This window comes from Lynx canadensis, chromosome D2 (genome assembly GCF_007474595.2).
Source record: "Lynx canadensis isolate LIC74 chromosome D2, mLynCan4.pri.v2, whole genome shotgun sequence".
Lineage (NCBI taxonomy): Eukaryota > Metazoa > Chordata > Mammalia > Carnivora > Felidae > Lynx > Lynx canadensis.
In genome coordinates, this window is record NC_044313.2 from 26058836 (window position 1) to 26076263 (window position 17428).

At 40.7% G+C, this 17428-nt stretch overlaps 2 protein-coding genes across 5 annotated transcripts in view; one reads left to right on the top strand and one right to left on the bottom strand.

The window, feature by feature from the left end:
* Positions 1–2105, top strand: part of PCGF6 (polycomb group ring finger 6) — a 35058-nt gene extending 32953 nt beyond the window's left edge. For both annotated transcript variants that reach the window (XM_030334206.1, XM_030334205.1), the window contains exon 10: positions 893–2105. Coding sequence is in view for 1 of the 2 variants with exons in the window: in XM_030334205.1 (XP_030190065.1) it covers positions 893–949 (57 nt within the window). In the remaining variant the exon portion in view is untranslated. The remainder of the gene's footprint in view (positions 1–892) is intronic.
* An 8495-nt stretch (positions 2106–10600) lies between these two features.
* The window catches only part of INA (internexin neuronal intermediate filament protein alpha), a 62946-nt gene continuing 56118 nt past the window's right edge, over positions 10601–17428 (bottom strand). For all 3 annotated transcript variants that reach the window (XM_030334036.1, XM_030334035.1, XM_030334037.2), the window contains 2 exons: positions 14431–14555; positions 10601–12652 (listed from right to left, as the gene is read on the bottom strand). In XM_030334036.1, the coding sequence (XP_030189896.1) occupies positions 12340–12652; positions 14431–14555 (438 nt within the window). In that variant the 3' untranslated portion in view covers positions 10601–12339. The remainder of the gene's footprint in view (positions 12653–14430; positions 14556–17428) is intronic.

Sequence of the window (17428 nt, forward strand, 5' to 3'; positions counted from 1 at the left end):
CCTGACTGCTAGCTCGGGTCACTGTCTCAGGTCATGATCTCTCTTCTGTCAGCGCAGAGCCCGCCTGGGATCCTCTGTCTTCCTCTCTGCCCCCTCCCCTGCTCGCGCGCTCTCTCTCTCTCGCTCTCTCAAAAATAAATTAACATTAAAGAAAGAAAGAAATAGCACCTTTAAAAGGTGGATTGCTTCCTGGATGCAGACTTGGTGAGAACACAAAGGATTAAGACCTGATTATCAAAAGACGAGACAGAAACCCAAAAGAGCAGATGAAAAGATTCAGAAACACAGTACCTGGAGTCATTTAGTGTAGGGTTAAGTTGCCCAGAGACCGAAGACATCACTGTGTTACAGAACAGTGTATTCAGTGTTCATAATGATGACTCTAGACATCAAAGAAAGGTTAAACTGTGTTGTGAACAGTCTTTTAGGCACAGTTAAAATGTATAATGTATTAAACGGGTAAGAGTTCCACAGTTTTCTTAACAGTGAATGGTAGTGAGCTGCATTTATGTGGAGATAAATGTTTAATTTCTTCACAGATCCATGGTGTTTTATGATAATTGAGTCTTTTTTCAGGAAAGTAGTCCACGCAGAAGGAAAGGTGTATCTCTTTGAGTTCTTTTCAGAGAACTGTTTAGCCACAAACATCCCTGGCTAATTGTGGAGTTTCAGAATTACCTTTGAGAGTCATTTAAAAAGGCACAGTGACAGGGAATATTTGGTGATAAGGTGAATGAATAAGTAAGTCTATTTACTTGGACCCTTTATTTTCTTTAAATCAAAGAATTTCACATTAGTGTTGGGCTATGAAAAATAAACTGTATCTGGCTTGACTTGATTGTTTGCATAACCGGTTTTCAAATAACTGCAAAACACTTTTTTTTCTTTTCAGGATGGTCTGCTGGTCCTCCATTATGGTCTTGTGGTTTCTCCTCTGAAAATTACTTGAAGATTTTAGCAGCATTAGGAGGAGGGAAACGAAATAATGAGGCTTCTGCAGGATTGCATTTCACCAAAGATTTCCACACAACATGTAATAGCTACCATTTTGTGCTGCTGGAGACATAACTTATCTATTTTCAGCACGTAGATTCATAACATTTATAAGTACAACTTGGAATGACGGAATGCATCTGTTTTACTAGAAACTATATATAAAAAGCATCCATAGCTCAGGGGGAAATTTTCAGAGCATTAAATTTTTAAATTCCTTGTGATCTCAAATACTTTGACATTGATTTTGCTTCCTAATCTTTGAGGTAAATCGGTTACTATTTTCTTCTTTGTTGAGCCATATCCCTTTCCCGTTGGCAGTTAGGATTCTGCTCTCTGGAATGGTATCCGTTGGGCAGTCATACTTTTGGAAAAGAAGGATGCTTTTGAACTGAAGATTCAAAGCCAGGCTTTGTTAAACTACAGAGTGTACCTCTTGGACAAAGACCAAAACTACTGGCCACTTTCGTATGTTGCCATCATATTTGGAACACGTGTCTTTCTTTTACCAGCAATACTACTACAGAGATGATATATACTTCTAAAAGGGATGAATTATCATTCTGTGTGAAGAGACTGTCTCCTGCAGGGTTTATGGCCTGTACTGTAAGCCTTCAGTGTAATAAAGACTCCTTTAACATATCTTAACAACAAGGGATGCCTCTTTGAAACATTATCTTTATTATTTGAATGTTAGTTTGATTAGCATTCACTTTGAGTATGTAGTTTGGTTGTCAGTACCTTATAACACCACTGCTTCTCAAAGTAATAAATAAACGAGTGAATTTGCAAGTTTACAGAATACTTACTCACTGTTCCTCAGTAAGTCAGTTTATGTTCATTGTCCCATTACTTTGTCACTGGGATAAAGAATACGGGTGTTTAAGAGTTCACTCACGTGCAAAGATTTCAGTTTTAAATGTTATTTTGCCTAAAATTAGCATTGTGATACTTTCTAAAACAATATTTTGTAAACCCTATTTCACTGCAAAATTTCCAAGTCTGCGTATAGAAACAAATGAATGAGGTTTGGCAATTGTTTTGTAAAGAATTTGTGAATTGTGTATAAATCTCTTCTAACATTTAATAAAAATTTTTAATAAAAATTTATTTTAACCTATTTTGAAGTGTTCATATTTATTGTGGATTGAAACAAAAATAACCAAAATTCCTTACGAGATAAGGTATCCAAATTAGTTAAAATACCATCAAATAGTTATTTTATAAACATCTTCACTGATTTTACTAGATGCTGTTATTTGACAGTGGACAGAATAGCAACTATGGAATTCATTGCCTCTTAAATGTTTCTTACCCAAATTACGTGCTATTTTTATTCTTGTCCCATGTTAACATATCTTTGTCAGGGATTCCCAAGACTACCTTCAGGTTTTGTTTTAAGTAGGCTCTATGCCCAATTTGGGGCTTGAACTCACGACCCTGAGATTAAGAGTTGCATGCTCTCCTGACTGAGCCAGCCAGGCACCCCAAGACTGCCTTCAGGTTTAGCGGTTCACTAGAAGGACTCATTATACTTATGCTTGTAGTTTATTACAGTAAAAGGATACAGATTAAAATCTGCAAAGGGAAAGATGTATATTGCCGAGTCTAGGAGAAACCAGGCATAAGCTTTCGGTTGTCTTCCCACAGAGAATACGGGACAGTGTTTAATTCTTTCAGCAATGATACTTGACATATGAAAACTATTGCCAGCCAGGGAAGCTCACCTGAACCTTAGTGTCCAGGGGATTTAATGGGAATGAGTCATGCAGGCAGCCAGTGCCCATATGATTGACTCAGCCATCAAGAGTTCAGCACCCACCCACTGCTCAAACTGATAACAGCATGTCCCAGGGCCCCAAGTATACAAAAACAGGCATTCACCAGGAGTCACATTGTTAGGCTAAACTCTCCCCCTGTGGCCCAAGGTCTTAGGCATACAAGGACAGGATATTCCAAGGGCTCAGTAACATAGGAAAATACTTATTTTAAAGCAGAATATTAAATGTAATTACTTGACAAACACTTCTGCGATAAGCAAGTCAAAAGGTTATTGCTTTTTAGATATTGTGTGGACAAGATTAAAATGAAAGGAGTGATCTCCTTCAAAGAACTCACAGCCTAACATACATCTCTCAGAATCTTAATAAAAAGCAGACACTGGTAAATACTATAAGAGTCACAAGGAGATCTATCCTTTGTATTTTTGCTTCCTCCTGGACTTGACCTCGAAGTCTCCCAAAGGGGCACCCGGGTGGCTCAGTAGGTTGAGCGTCCGACTTCAGTTCAGGTCATGATCTCACGGTTTGTGGGTTTGAGCCCCACATCAGGCTCTGTGCTGACGGCTCAGAGCCTGGAGCCTGCTTTGGATTCTGTGTCTCCCTCTCTGTCTTGTCTCTTCCCCCCTCGCACTCCATCTCTCTCTCTCAAAAATAAAAAAAATAAAAGAATTCCAAAGAACTAGGTTATATCTGGTTATATCTATTTGGCCTATTGTTCCCACCAGGCAGTAAACCAAGTAATGAAGAACGCCGGGGGCGCCTGAGTGGCTCAGTCAGTTAAGCATCTGACTTCAGTCATGAACTCAGTTTGTGAGTTCGAGCTCCACATCGGGCCCTGTGCTGACAGCTCAGAGCCTGGAGCCTGCTTCGGATTCTGTGTCTCATTCTCTTTCTGCCCCTCCCCCACTTGTGCTCTATCTCTCTCTGTCTCTCAAAGATAAATAAATGTTAAAAAAAAAAAAAAAAGTTGATTGATTGGCTTTCAAATCTCTACCCATAAAATCAGTGTGATCTTCGGCTTCGTCAACAGAAATACAGTTTCAGATCAAGGGAGTTAATACTTCCAATGTCTGATTCATGTACCAGTTCGGGGTAACATACTTAACTACTGAGAGATGGGAGGGTAATGGGATAGGGTATAAGACCCAGAACAAAAACGAGCAAAGGTTGAGCAGTTGCTTACGGTTAACTTGGAGAGGCAAAAACTTACGGCAGGACAATACAAGGTGGCTGTCTTCAAATAACCAGAGGGTCAAGGACTCGGATGTGGGAGAAGCACAAGCAAGAACAGACAAATGCCGACTTGTCTTGGGTTAGCCTGGCCGCCCCCAGCAACAGCACGCCTTCAGTGATGATGAGATAAGATCAAAGAGTTTTCAAAAAGAATTTTTACTGTAAACAAAATTAAACAAATAAGAGTATATGAAGTAAGGATTTCAGAACCCAGCTTCAGTGGCCTTATAAGAGTAAATTTGTTTGGCATAGCTGTTTGGCACACTTTGTTTTTACCTAAACCCTCTCGGAGGTGACACTAAGCAAAGATGCCCAGAGGGATAGTTTGTGGTAGTTGTAGTTTGGCAGAATGTGTGCTTGGAGATTTCTCAGTTCCTCCCTTACATCTGTCCCAATCTTTTCTCTCTAGTATGGGCCAAAGTCATTTTCTCTGACCTTGGGCTTCACTGAGCTTCCCCTCTGCTTCTACTGCATTGCCCTTGCCTGTTGATTCAGTGACATTCTTGTCTCTGACAGTTCCTTCTCTGGTTCCCAAGCTAACACAGTTCTATACATGCACACGATGAGTCTCCTACAGTGACTTTGAATTCTTGAAAGTAATACCTCTACCGGGGTGCCTGAGTAGCTCAGTCGGTTCAGCGTCTGACTTGGGCTCAGGTCATGATCTCATGGTTTGTAAGTTCAAGCCCCAGGTCAGCCTCTGTGCCGACAGCTCTAAGTGTATCCTCTGTGATTCCATCCTAGATGAGTATTCTTGTAGGATCACCGAGTTGTAATTGGTTTATCACATGTATGTGTGACTAAACTTACAAGTTTTTTTTTTCTTTAAAATTCTAAGAGTTGCAACCTCTGTAGTGTGTTTTCTCATCTTGGAAACCCCTAGTAATAGAAAAGATTTGAGCAGATGCTGATTCTGAATGTTTGTCTCTGTTTTCTTCAGTAGATCATGACCAAAGAGTAGTTCCTCGTTTTTTATCCCTTTTCAGTATGTTGTTCTGCAAATGAGTTTGATTATTGGCATCTCTTCAAAACTGCACTGACGAAATCTAAATTTTATCACCTATTGAGATTAATGGTCATTTCACAGATGAAATGCCATATCGATCTCCTGAAAGCATGCCAAATATTTACTTACATGGTTTGATCTTTACATTTTGATTCTGTTCTGATGATGTCTGTAGTTTTACAGAGGTTCTAATTGTGATAATATTTTCATATAAATGAGAACAGATTTTTTTTCTTTGAATGTTTTTAAGAAAATGTTTTCCCAAGAGAAAAGCTGGGTGAATAATATTTTAAATTAGAGATTGAAGATGGCAAAAGTTTCCAGGACAGATTTTTTTATCTAAAAAAAGACATAGAGGCAGTATTGCATAATGGTTAAGGACATGAATTTTCAAGCCAGACTGCATAGCTTTGATTCCCAGATTTGCTTCCTGCAAGGCATATGGTCTTGGACATGTTATATGACTTCTCTGATCTGTAAATAGGGACAAAGGAACCTAACTCAAAGAGATGTTATGAGAATATTAATATGAGAATATGGGAAGTATTCAGAACTTTAGCTGGCATATAGTCTACTATCAAATTCAAATATGGTCCCTATGTAGTCACTTCTTAGATTACTTTGCTGCATTAGTTCCTTTCTAATGAGTGGTGGGGTCCGCTAATATTAAAAGACTGATGTTGAAACGTTTGTTATTTTTCCTGTCTTCTTTCTGATATATTTTCTCTACTCATCTCCTTCTATGGATAACCAGGCGAGGGACAGGGACACAGCCTCTAACGTCAGACCTGGATTCTGCTTTCACTCTAATTCTAGTCTTAGCTCTGCTGCTTATACTTTGCAGACTAGATTAGTCCTTAGACAATTTCAGTTGCCAGGAGTTCCTTTTACTGAGCTCAGTCTGGCTTGAGGTAAAGATAAAAGATTTGTCTAGCCCTGAAGGACATCAGGAACTCCATATGTCATTTATGAATCTTTATGGCAGGAAATCATGGGAAATGGAAGTTACACTTCTCATTTATTCATATTTATGGCATAATAAGTAAACCTAAGTGAGTTAATTTTTTTTTTTAAGTAGGCTCCATGCCCAATGTGGAGCTTGAACTCACGATCCTGAGACTGGGAGTCACTTGCTCTCCTGACTGAGCCAGCCAAGAACCCCTTATTTGTTTTAGTAAGCACCTCTAGGGGCACCTGGCTTGCTAGGTTAGTAGAGTGTTCAACTCTTGATCTTGGAGTCTTGAGTTTGAGCACCACGTCGGGCATAGAAATTACTTACGAAAAATGTATAATAAATACTTCTAAGGAAAAATACCTTTTTTGCCCTGCACAGTATGCAGCAACTAACTAGACCTGCTACTGATCGTATTCTAAAACTCCAGCCCTTATATTTATGATTTTGGCTACCCGCTGCTAACATTCTATAGCCCCTATTAATAAGAGCATACAATAGAGCTAGAATGAAATGTCTCAGACTTACACACAGAGACCAATTGCCTCACCAGGGGAGGGAGTGGCCATGTGGTGATGTATGGTAATTAATCGATGAGGAAGGGAGCCTGGAGACCCCTCCAAGATCAATCTTCATTTTTCTTTGTAGCCTGAACTTTCTGTTTTGTTCGGAATCACTAAAGAACTGTAGAAACAAATCTTTAAATATCTGCAGTGTGATTCACCGTATCTTATTATAATCCTGGGCTATGTGTCTGTATTTCTGTGTGTTTCAAGGGATTGTAAGCAAGAATTTATAAATTTTAGCTAGTCACCACCCCCACTGAGTAAGCTTGTCAAATATCAGCATAAAACATGAGTGCAATCAAATAATCTAAGAGATCAATAGAGGAAGAGAGAAGCCATTTGATCTACATAGTAACCATTCTTCTCATCTTTTGAGGATTTGCAGCAGGGGATGGTAATTTAATGATAACAATCCTTTGTTTGGCTGGATTCAGGAGCATTTGCCCCTTTTGCAAATGGCATAGACCATATGAGATATTTGAAAATAGCGAAGTCATGATTGGCTTAAATCTAAAATGTACATGAAGTTTGAACATGCAGCAAAGCTAGTAGTGTATGTTCTATAAAGAAAAATAAAATTTCACATACGAGCTCTATTTTAAGATCCTATAAAGCCCCCCCCCCCTCAGTTATTTCCATTTTAAGTACTGGGCTTTCAGGCACACCAGCTTATTTGGTTCTAAGGGGGAAAACGTACTCTTAGGATTTAGATGCTTTTCAGGACTTTGAAGATTTCTGATGATAGAATAATAAAAATAGTATCAGTTGGAAATCAGTGATGGGTGCTCATTAGCAACCAATATTTCTAGCTATTCTTTCTTTTGTTTACATCCAGGGGTATTTCTGGCTTTTTCTCTAGGTTCTGCTTCAAAATCAATACTCTTATTAGATCTGGCTTATGTTGTCCTAACGGAATTCCTTCCAACTGAGATTGATTGACCCAGGTGGCTGTACGTAATGGTCTCAGCTGGAGCAGAAGGTATAGTAGACTTTGTAATTATATTTTTCTGATAGTTCCATAAATTCTCTATCAGTGGATTTTTTTAGATTGAGGTGAGATTTACATGATATAAAATTAATCATTTTAAAGGGAACAATTCAGTGGCATTTAGTATGTTCACAATGTTGTGCAACTACCACCTCCATTTTAGTTCTAAAACATTTCCATAAGTCCAAAATAAAACCCCGTATCCACTGAAGAGTTACCCCTTATGCCCCCTCTCTTTAGCCCTGACAACTACCAATCTAATTTCTGTTCCAATGATTTTTTTTTAATTTTTAAAGGTTTATTCTTAAAAATGTATTTTTAAAAAATTTTTAATGTTTATTTATTTTTTAGAGAGAGAGAGAGAGGGAGAGCGCTAGCAGAGAGAGAGGGCGACACAGAATCTGAAACAGGCTCCGGGCTCTGAGCTGTGAGCACAGAGCCCGAGGCGGGGCTCAGACTCACAAACTGTGAGATCATGACCTGAGGCAAAGTCGGATGCTTAATCGACTGAGCCACCCAGGCACCCCTTTAAAATGTTTTTAGAATATTTACTTAATTTTGAGAGAGACAGAGTGCAAGCAGGGGAGGGACAGAAGAGAAATGGAGACACAGAATCCAAGGTAGGCTCCAGGCTCTGAGCTGTCAGCACAGAGCCTGACGCAGGGCTTGAACTTGTGAATAGGGAGATAATGACCTGAGCTGAAGTTGAACACTTAACTGACTAAGCACCTAGGTGCCTTAATGTTTATTTATTTTTGAGAGAGGGAGAGACAGAGCACCAACAGAGGAGGGGCAGAGAGAGAGGGAGACAGAGAATCTGAAGTAGGCTCCGGGCTATGAGATGTCAGCACAGAGCCTGATGAAGGGCTTGAACTCGTGAATTGGGAGACCATGACCTGAGCCAAAGTTGGACGCTCAACCAACTGAGCCACCCAGGCACCGCCCCTGCCCCGTCCCCACCGCCGCCGCAATGAATTTCTTAATACATTTCAAAAACGATTTCATATTTGCCTTTAGAGTCATCAGTGGTGGTTCTGGACTCCCTGCTTTTGTTCACAAGTAAGTTTTAGAAGTTTATCTGCAGGACTATAGGTGATTTGTGTTGTGTCTGGAGCTAAAACTTGGACTCTAGTTTCCAGACAACAGCTCAAATCTTGCCGTCTTCTTTAGCTAGTGCAGTAAAATGAATTCTAAGTATCCTGGATTGATTACCTCTTGAGGAATTGTCCCTGCTGTAATATTCCTTCATTTCCAGGCCCTTTGATACTGAGCTACAGAGTTCCTTTGCAAAATTGCATTTTAAAACTCCTTTTTAAGAATTAGGTAATCACATCTAATTCTGTTTCATTTTTAGTAGGAGGTGACTCAGATGGGCTCAGAACCCAGTTTTAAGCTCCCACGACCTCACTGCAATGCAGGACGGTAACAGGTTCAGGAAGTCTGGAAAGCAGTTTGCCTATGGGACTTGGTGTTGCCCATGGTTTCTGGGGCAGAAAAACCTGAAGTAAAACCTGGTGAAGAAGGGGTGAAAAAGGTGATAGAAATAAGGATTCCCACTCCCTCAAGTGAGGGGACTTGCTTTTCTGTAGAGAAGCAATATCGGAAAGACAAGCACTGCGGTCAGAAGATCAAGGCTCAAATCCCAGCTCCCTAACTCTGTGACAATAGACATGGGTTTTAACCTTGCCATTCCAAGGCTCTATTTCTTCATTTGTAAAATGGGTATACAAATACTATCTAAAGAGTGGTTGTGAAGTTTAAGTGAGATAATTCTGTTTGCTGCCTAGAACAGTGTCAGACACATAGTAAGTAGGTACTGAATAAATTAAAGCTGTTATTAGTCTCAGGAGGCAGGGGATCTCATTGTCTAATGAATGTGAAAGTCATATTGGTTATCGCTAATGCGCTTTGTGGGCAGGCTTCCCCACAGTCTCAGAGACTCCCTTTGTTGTCCTGTTCTAGTAGTTGGTTCCTCTTCTCCTCCCCCCTGCCTTATGATTCTGAACCCTGTTTCCTTGTTACTGTAATGGTCCTGATTTACTAATTTATCAACTCCAGGCTTTTAATGTCTTTATAACTGAGCTCATGGCAACCAGTGGCAACTCGCTGAAAATAGATGTAAATTAGAGCTAGAGATTATATAACTGTAATCAAAAGATGCTGGTTTTCCAGAGACAGATCCATTAACCAAATACGTAGAATCCTTAGAAGTGGCAACCAATATCTATATTGAAAACCCATGTGTTGATGAGACTATTATTTTTATCCCTAATAGGCCCTGAAAGATGTTTGATTACTATAAAGCTCTCACTGTTAGTGCAGGATGAACATCTCTTTTCCCAAGCAGTTCCGTCGATGTATCCTTGCGTGGCATGCAAGTACTCTCAGCCAGATGGACTGAGAAGGACAAGATTGTTCAAGATTCAGCAAGCTCCAGCTTCACCACCACTATCGGTGGGGGTGGCACCCACATCCCCTCATTTCAGTCTCCATCCTGGAACGTGACATGGCATTAGGGAATCTCAACTCCATGGACTTCTGGATACCAGAAGTAAACAGTCCAACGAGGAACCCCAAGCCCCTTGATATGGACAAAGTTTTGTGTATTTTTCTGGAAAAAGGGTCCATAGCTTCCTCCAAGGAGTCTGCAATCCATCAAAGGTTAGCAATCATTACAGTGGAGGAAACTTCTACTGCTGCCTATGTTCTACCTAAACATATCTGCAGAAGTATAACCTCATTTTCAAAAAAGGAAAAGATTCTTATTGTTTTGAACTACCTTTTATCATATGCGTTCTGCGCATATCCAGGCACAGAATCTATTGTCTTGCATCATTTGTTTGATTTGATTCCTCCACTTCCTGCCATAAACTGTCCATTTAGCGCATTACGTGTTTCAGCCAGTGTGAAACACATGCAGACTATATAGCCCCAAGGCTTGGGCAGGGGGAAAAACAACCCTAAATGTAGATGCGAGGAACAAAGCATAAATAATTTCCAAATTATCTGGGGGTACAGTTGTCTCATTGAACCAAAACAGTGCTTCTCTCAACTGAAATAGCAAAAACCACAGAACACAAGTTATGTTGGTGGGATTCGTGTGACTTTTAATTCTTATCTTACTAATGTTTTACAGGAAGTCTGAGGAGTAAAGACAGGGATGGAGTGAGGGAAAGGAAGAAGAGAAAGCATCTTTCCAGTTCCTTGAACCATTGCAGCAGGTCCTAGGATAAGAAAGTTTAGTAAAAGCATCACGCCCTATCTGTTGTGAATGGAGATGTGTGACAGAGACCTGGCAACTCTTTAGGTCTGGTGGAAGTGAATGCAGACAGAGAATTAACCCGACATCAAACTTGGCACATGTACGTGGAAGACTGGGCAATGCGGCTGCTACACAGTTGGGCAGATGAAAAGCTGACTCTCCAGAATGTACTTCCTAGCACGTGAGTAGGAGCATATGTACCCCTTCTCTAGTCTGGGCGTTGCTGCCTCTCCAGTAGGGAAGGGAGACCCCACCAACCATGCAGCAATGGGAAAACTGTTGGGCAGGACTCTTTTATTAAGACAAGAGAAAGATTTCTTTTTCATGTTTGCCAGTGGTGTTGATTGACCAGAGGTGACTTCTTTTACTTTTGGGCAGTAGCATTGTTTCTGGGGATAATATAATTACACTTAGCGCTCTTAAAAGGCATAGGAGAGTAAAAGCAAGGCCTTGTTAGGACCTAGACTGTGGAAAAGGGGATAAGTGGGTTCTAAGGGTCAGGGTACGAAAGCTAATTCTAGATCACCACAAATGAACTGACACAGAGCAATGAGACCTTGGCTTTTCCCATCCACACAAATACTCACCTCTTCTAGCTTATACTACTAAATCTAAGGTCAGCTTAATCACAGCTTGGGACACTATTAGTGTGTTTCTAAAGTTAAAGTGAACAGCTACATTCAGAATAAAGTACTTTTTTCTCCCCTAATTAAATGGATTTGAATAAGCTGAAAGCCTAAAATCTAGGGACTCCTTTCATTATTGTATTTGTTGGGGTGACCCTTAAAACTTATCACTGCTTTTTTTTTTCTTTTTTCTTTTTTCCTTACAGAATTGGAAGGACATGAAATGGGTAGGGAGAAGTCATTCCACGAATCACAGAAATGGTCAACATGCATCTAATTTTACCCATTGAACAGAGAGAGCTAAAGGGGGTAAGTTCTTTTGAGAAGAACCTAAATGTGTTTAAGGGGGAAGAATACTACACTAGCCTCTTTTTTTTTTTTTTTTTCCTGAATGGAAGAAAGGATACAAGGAATTGTGAGAGGTGGGAGGAAGTGTCCGTTAAACAAACACCTATCACTTGTGAAGCAGTTTTGTCAGAATGGTGTTGGATGTGGACCATTGGTTTACCTTTGGCAGTGATCTTATGTTTTATGTACCTAGAGTGAGACTATATAGCGGGGTAATGTCTGGGTATAGCGAGCAAATACAGGTTTTAATTTCAATTCACAGCAAATGACGATGATCACAGATTTAGCACCTTGATTTGTACTTCCTCTGTACCTGAATCATCTAATGCTGTGAAGCCTGAGCTTTAGGTGAGAAAGCGGAATTCTTAGATAACTCCTCTGTGGTTGTGCTAGGACTGCAGCTTGCTCCAACCTAAGGGGTGCTTTTCTTATTAGAGAAAGTAAGGATTCAATGCTAAATAGGAGACTGAAGCCTTGAAGACATTTTATAGTGGTGACAGGTGTTTTGGTTCAGGAATAGGCTCTTTAACAAGTCGAATGCATATTATCCCCTCTTAAGCATTAACCTTATTAAAGCAACAGAATTAAATTTTTTGGCTTGAAGTGGTACTTTCTTCTATATTCAATTTCTCGGTTTTCTTAGTAGATATGACCGTCTCCTCCAGTATTTCTTCAAAACTTTCTCCTATCTGGGAGGTTTTCTTAGAGGCCACCTTAGAAGCCTCTTCCTCCTCCTCCTCCTCTTTCTTAAGAGACAGCCCAGTGGATGAGACTTTGGAGGTTGTAGAACTGAGGATTCTAGGTGGGAGCAGATAACCCGGATTGGGAGGTGGATTCAGCCCTGAAATGCTTAATCCACTGGTGCTAAAACGTGTCTCTTCGCCTTCCAGCAGTTTCCTGTAAATCCAACAGAAAAACATTCTTAGGAAGTCAACTTGCAACTTTTTTTGAAAAGAACTTAACCCTCCAGCTGCTATTCATTTTAGAAAGATTCCATAAGACTCTTCAGTTTCTTCATGAGATTGAGACCAATAAATATTGAATGCCAAGGCTCAAAGACTTGGAGTTTATCCAGCACACGCACAGGTACACGCACACATGCACACTCTCACATCTTCAGCACCAGCTGTGTTTAAGGCACTGTCAAAGGGAAACCTATCCTATTCACAAATATGTTCAAAAAGGAATTTCTGTACAATTCTCCTTGGCCTCATCACACCCATTTTTGGCATTTAAGAGTCTACAAAGCTCTAGGGAGAAGTAATGTTACTATTTAAAACCTTAAATGCAATAGGGATAAGGAGGTGAGAAGTCCATAAAGGAGGAAAGAACCACCTAATTCAGCCTGAACTTGAGATTTGTACTTTTTTCAACGTACAAAGGGAATGGAACCAACAACACAAAAACCAGTAAATGAAACTGTTTCAGATACCAGACTTTTTCTCAGCCTCACCTAACCAGCATCATAAGTGTGGCCCCAATACTTTGTTTCTCATAACTCTAATAATTTTTATGACCTTTTCTTTAAAATCAGAAACTCAAGAGAACCTGGGTGGCTCAGTCAGTTAAGCATGTGACTCTTGGTTTTGGCTCCGGTCATGATCTCATGGCTTCATGGGTTCAAGCCCCACGTGGGGCTCCACGCTGACCATGCAGAGCCTGCTTGGGATTCTTTCTCTCTCTCTCCCTCTCTATCTCTCTCTGCCCCTCCCACACTTGCACTCTGTTTCTCTCAAAATAAATAAATAAACTTAAAAAAAAAAAAAAGAAACTCAAGACACTATCAAATACTCTTGGAGTTTTGTTTTGGAGTAGTATACATAGTGTAAAAGAAAAAAAAAACCTCTCAGATCTGGGTTGAAGCTGAACTCTTTCATTTACCAGCACTATGACTTAGAATAAGTTGCACCGTCAGTCTGTGGTTCAAGTTTCCTCATCTGCAAAATGGAAATAATATGACTACATAATTTAAATATAGTATCTAATATAGTGCCTGGCACATAGTAGTCATTCCAAAAAGAGTAGCTGCTGTTACTACCTTTTTTTAAAGGTTCACTAAAACGTTGTTTGAGTAGAAATCCAGGGGGATACCTCACATATTAGGATGTTCTATATTGTATAAACCCTATTTTTAAAAGTTAGAGTCTGGTGGATTTTTTCTTTTATTCTTTTTTTAATGTTTATTTTATTTTTGAGAGAGAGAGAGAGAGAGACAGAGATAGAGCACAAGCGGGGGAGGGGCAGAGAGAGAGGGAGACACAGAATCCTAAGTAGGCTCCAGACTCCGAGCTATCAGCAAGGATCCCAACGTGGGGCTTGAACTCATAAACCACAAGATCATGACCTGAGCCGAAGTTGGACGCTTAACCAACTGAGCCACCCAGGTGTCCCACAGTCTGGTGGATTTTATGTCAACCTCTGGATACTCACATTATTTCTTTAAATCCTAGCAGAGGTAGGTAGACTACTCCAGGACTAGTAAGGTGGAGCTGAGATATAAACAAGTTGAAGGACAGAGGGGTCAGCTCACCTGCACAGGGCCAGTGATGTCTTTCTTTCCTCATCCCCCCTCACCCATCAGAAATCAGAGAGACTGAAACCACTTTATCCACTTATTGGGGTAGTGTTGCCCCAGATGACTGGACCTGGTTGGGTGAGCATCCCCTCTGAAATACCTGTAAGCAGCAATCTCAATATCAAGAGCCATTTTGACATTGAGCAAGTCCTGGTATTCCCGAAGGTGACGAGCCATCTCACTCTTGGTGTTCCTCAGATCATTCTCCAGCTGCCCGATGCTATCCTGAAAAGTGATATATCCAACATATTTGAGCCAGCTGAAATTCAGTAAGATTTACACAAAGCAAGGGTTCTCAATCCTGACTCCACATTAAAAATCTAGGCCTGTCCCCCGGCCCGGATTCTGACTCATTTGTTCTGGGGTGGGGTTCCAGGAACTGCATTTTTTCATAAAGGTTGGATGATTTGGGTGCATGATCAGGGTTGGGCACTTCTACTGCAGGGCATATGGTTCTTGATTGAACATCGGAGAGATATTTTCTCTTTTTTAAATGTTTATTTATTTTTGAGAGAGAGAAAAAGAATGCTAGTGCGGGAAGGGCAAAGAGAGAGGAGGACAGAGGATCCGAAGCAGGCTTTGTGCTGACAGCGGAGAGGCTGATGCAGGGCTCAAACTCACAAGCCATGAGATCATGACCCTAGCTGAAGTCGGACACTTAACCAACTGAGCCACCCAGGCACCCCCCTCTCTCTAACTTACTTATCATCCCTCCTTTGTTTGTTGTATTGCTGCTGAATAACTCCATCGTTGCATGTCTTTTCCAAAACCAAAGCCTCAGGTTAGAAGCTTAGACTCAGAAAATTCCAACTGTGAAAAGCACAGAGGATGGCAAGTCTTCTCTGTCTCCATTCGTTTTGATGGTTTCCTGGAAGTCTGCTACTCAATCATCTTACTGAAAGCATTTTACACAATACATAAGGAGGAAGCAGAAAGACTCCATGGAATTGTTTTAATACAAATGACAGATTTAAATTATATATTTAAAACGAAACTAACTAGGTTCATGTAATAGCTTTGCTCCAAATTCTTTCAGGTGCAAACCCAGGCACGCAAGAAAACTAGCTTTAAAGTTTTGATTCTTTAGCAGACAGAGGATTTTTTTTTTAATGATTTATTTATTCCAAAAATTTTTTTTTAACATTTATTCACTTTTGAGAGAGACAGAGCACAAGTGGGGGAGGGGATTGAGAGAGGGAGACCCAGAATCTGAAGCAATCTCCAGGCTCTGAGCTGTCAGCACAGAGCCCGACTCAGGGCTCAAACTCACGATGGGAGATCATGACCTGAGCCAAAGTCAGATACTTAACCCGACTGAGCCACCCACGCACCCCAACAATTTATTTATTTTTATTTAAGTTTTTTCCTTTGTTTATTTTGAAGAATGAGCAAGAGTGAGTGGGGGAGGGGCAGAGAGAGAGGGGGACAGAGAGAATCCCAAGCAGGCTCCACACTGTCAGTGCAGAACCCGACGCGGGGCTTGAACTCACAAACCATGAGATCATGACATGAGCCAAAGTTGGATGCTTAACCGACTGAGCCACCCAGGTGCCCCCAGAGGATCTTTTCAAAACACAGCAGATTTTGTTGCTTACTTTCTTGAAACCTTCTAAGAGCTTTAGAATAAAGTGCAAACTCCTCAGCATGGTCTATACTATTCCCCTTGCTCAAAGTGTTTCAGCTACCCTGGCCTTTTTTGCTCCTTAAACTTACCAATGAACTTACTAAGTTCACTGCTGTCCCAGGCCCTGTAGGCTAGCTATTTCCTCTATTTGGAATGCTCTGTAGTGGGTCTTCCGTGGCCAACTCTGTGTCATTGAAGATTCAGTTCAAACGCCCTCTGCTCAGATAGGTCTTCCTTTGTGTCTAATGGAGGTACCCTTTCCACACTGATCTAGCACGGTATTTTACCAGTAGCTAGCCTGGGCAGGGGCTTTGTGCAAATGAGAAAAAGGCAACTCCAGTGAGAGGACAAATTACAAGAAAGCACATACTTGAAAGTGGCCACTCTGCTCTTGGCTCTTATCATTATCTGAAATTTTCTTGTTCATTTAATTTCTGTCACCTTCCTTTATCTCATGGTTTTTCAACCTGGGAACTATTGACACTTTGGGCTGGATAATTCTTTGCTGTGGGAGGTTGTCCTGTGCATTGTAGGGTGTTTGGCAGCATCCCTGACCTCCACTTGTAGCACACCCCCTCCCTCCCAGTGGGGATAACCAACAATGTCTCTAGACATTGCTAAATGTCCCCTAGAAGGCAAATCACTCAAATCAAATGTAATTTACATGGAAACAGGGGCTGTTTCTGTTTAGTTCACCCCCAGCAGCCCAGATCCTAGCACAATGCACACTGAGATGCTCAATGAATAATTGTTAAATGAATGAACGGTGCTACACAAGCACTTTTCCTATGACCTGAAAAGATGTGAGCTAATAACCCATATAATTCAGTTGCAGCTTTGTCAACGTAAAGAACACAGCAATTTAGAGTAACTTTTGTGAATGAGTGATGCAAATAAACATCAGAAGCCTCAAGAAGTAAGTGGTGAGGGGCCCTCATAACTTCCTGTGTGGGAAGGATAAAGCGGTGGTGAAGGCAGTGCTGATAACATCAGGGGGTGCAGACTTCCAAATCAGGAGACTGCAGAAAGAATGAAAACTCATACCACCTACCTGTTCTATAAATATTGACAGGAATACCGCGAAAGAGAGACTCAATTAACTGAGGGGTACAGAGCAGGGAATGACAAGCAATAGGGAAAATACATATTACACGGACAGCGATGGGAATATTCCAAAGTGTGTTAAGATATCATAAGGGCTTAAAATGGTTTTTACCCAAAATTTTCTTGATGGCTGTTACCAGAGTTTAATCTACAAACAAGTCTGCTAGTGAAGCATTGGGGGTAAGAGAGGCAACACTACCATGGTAAAGGGGAAAAGGGGCAAGGGGAGGAGGCTTTTCATCACGCGAAGTAGCAGGAGAAATGAAATTTGAGGAAAAGTGGAGGATTTCATCAGGATATTTGGGTTGTATTTCTTGCCCTGCCACAAATACCCAACATACCTCAGTCAGTTTTCTGTATTTCAGTTTCT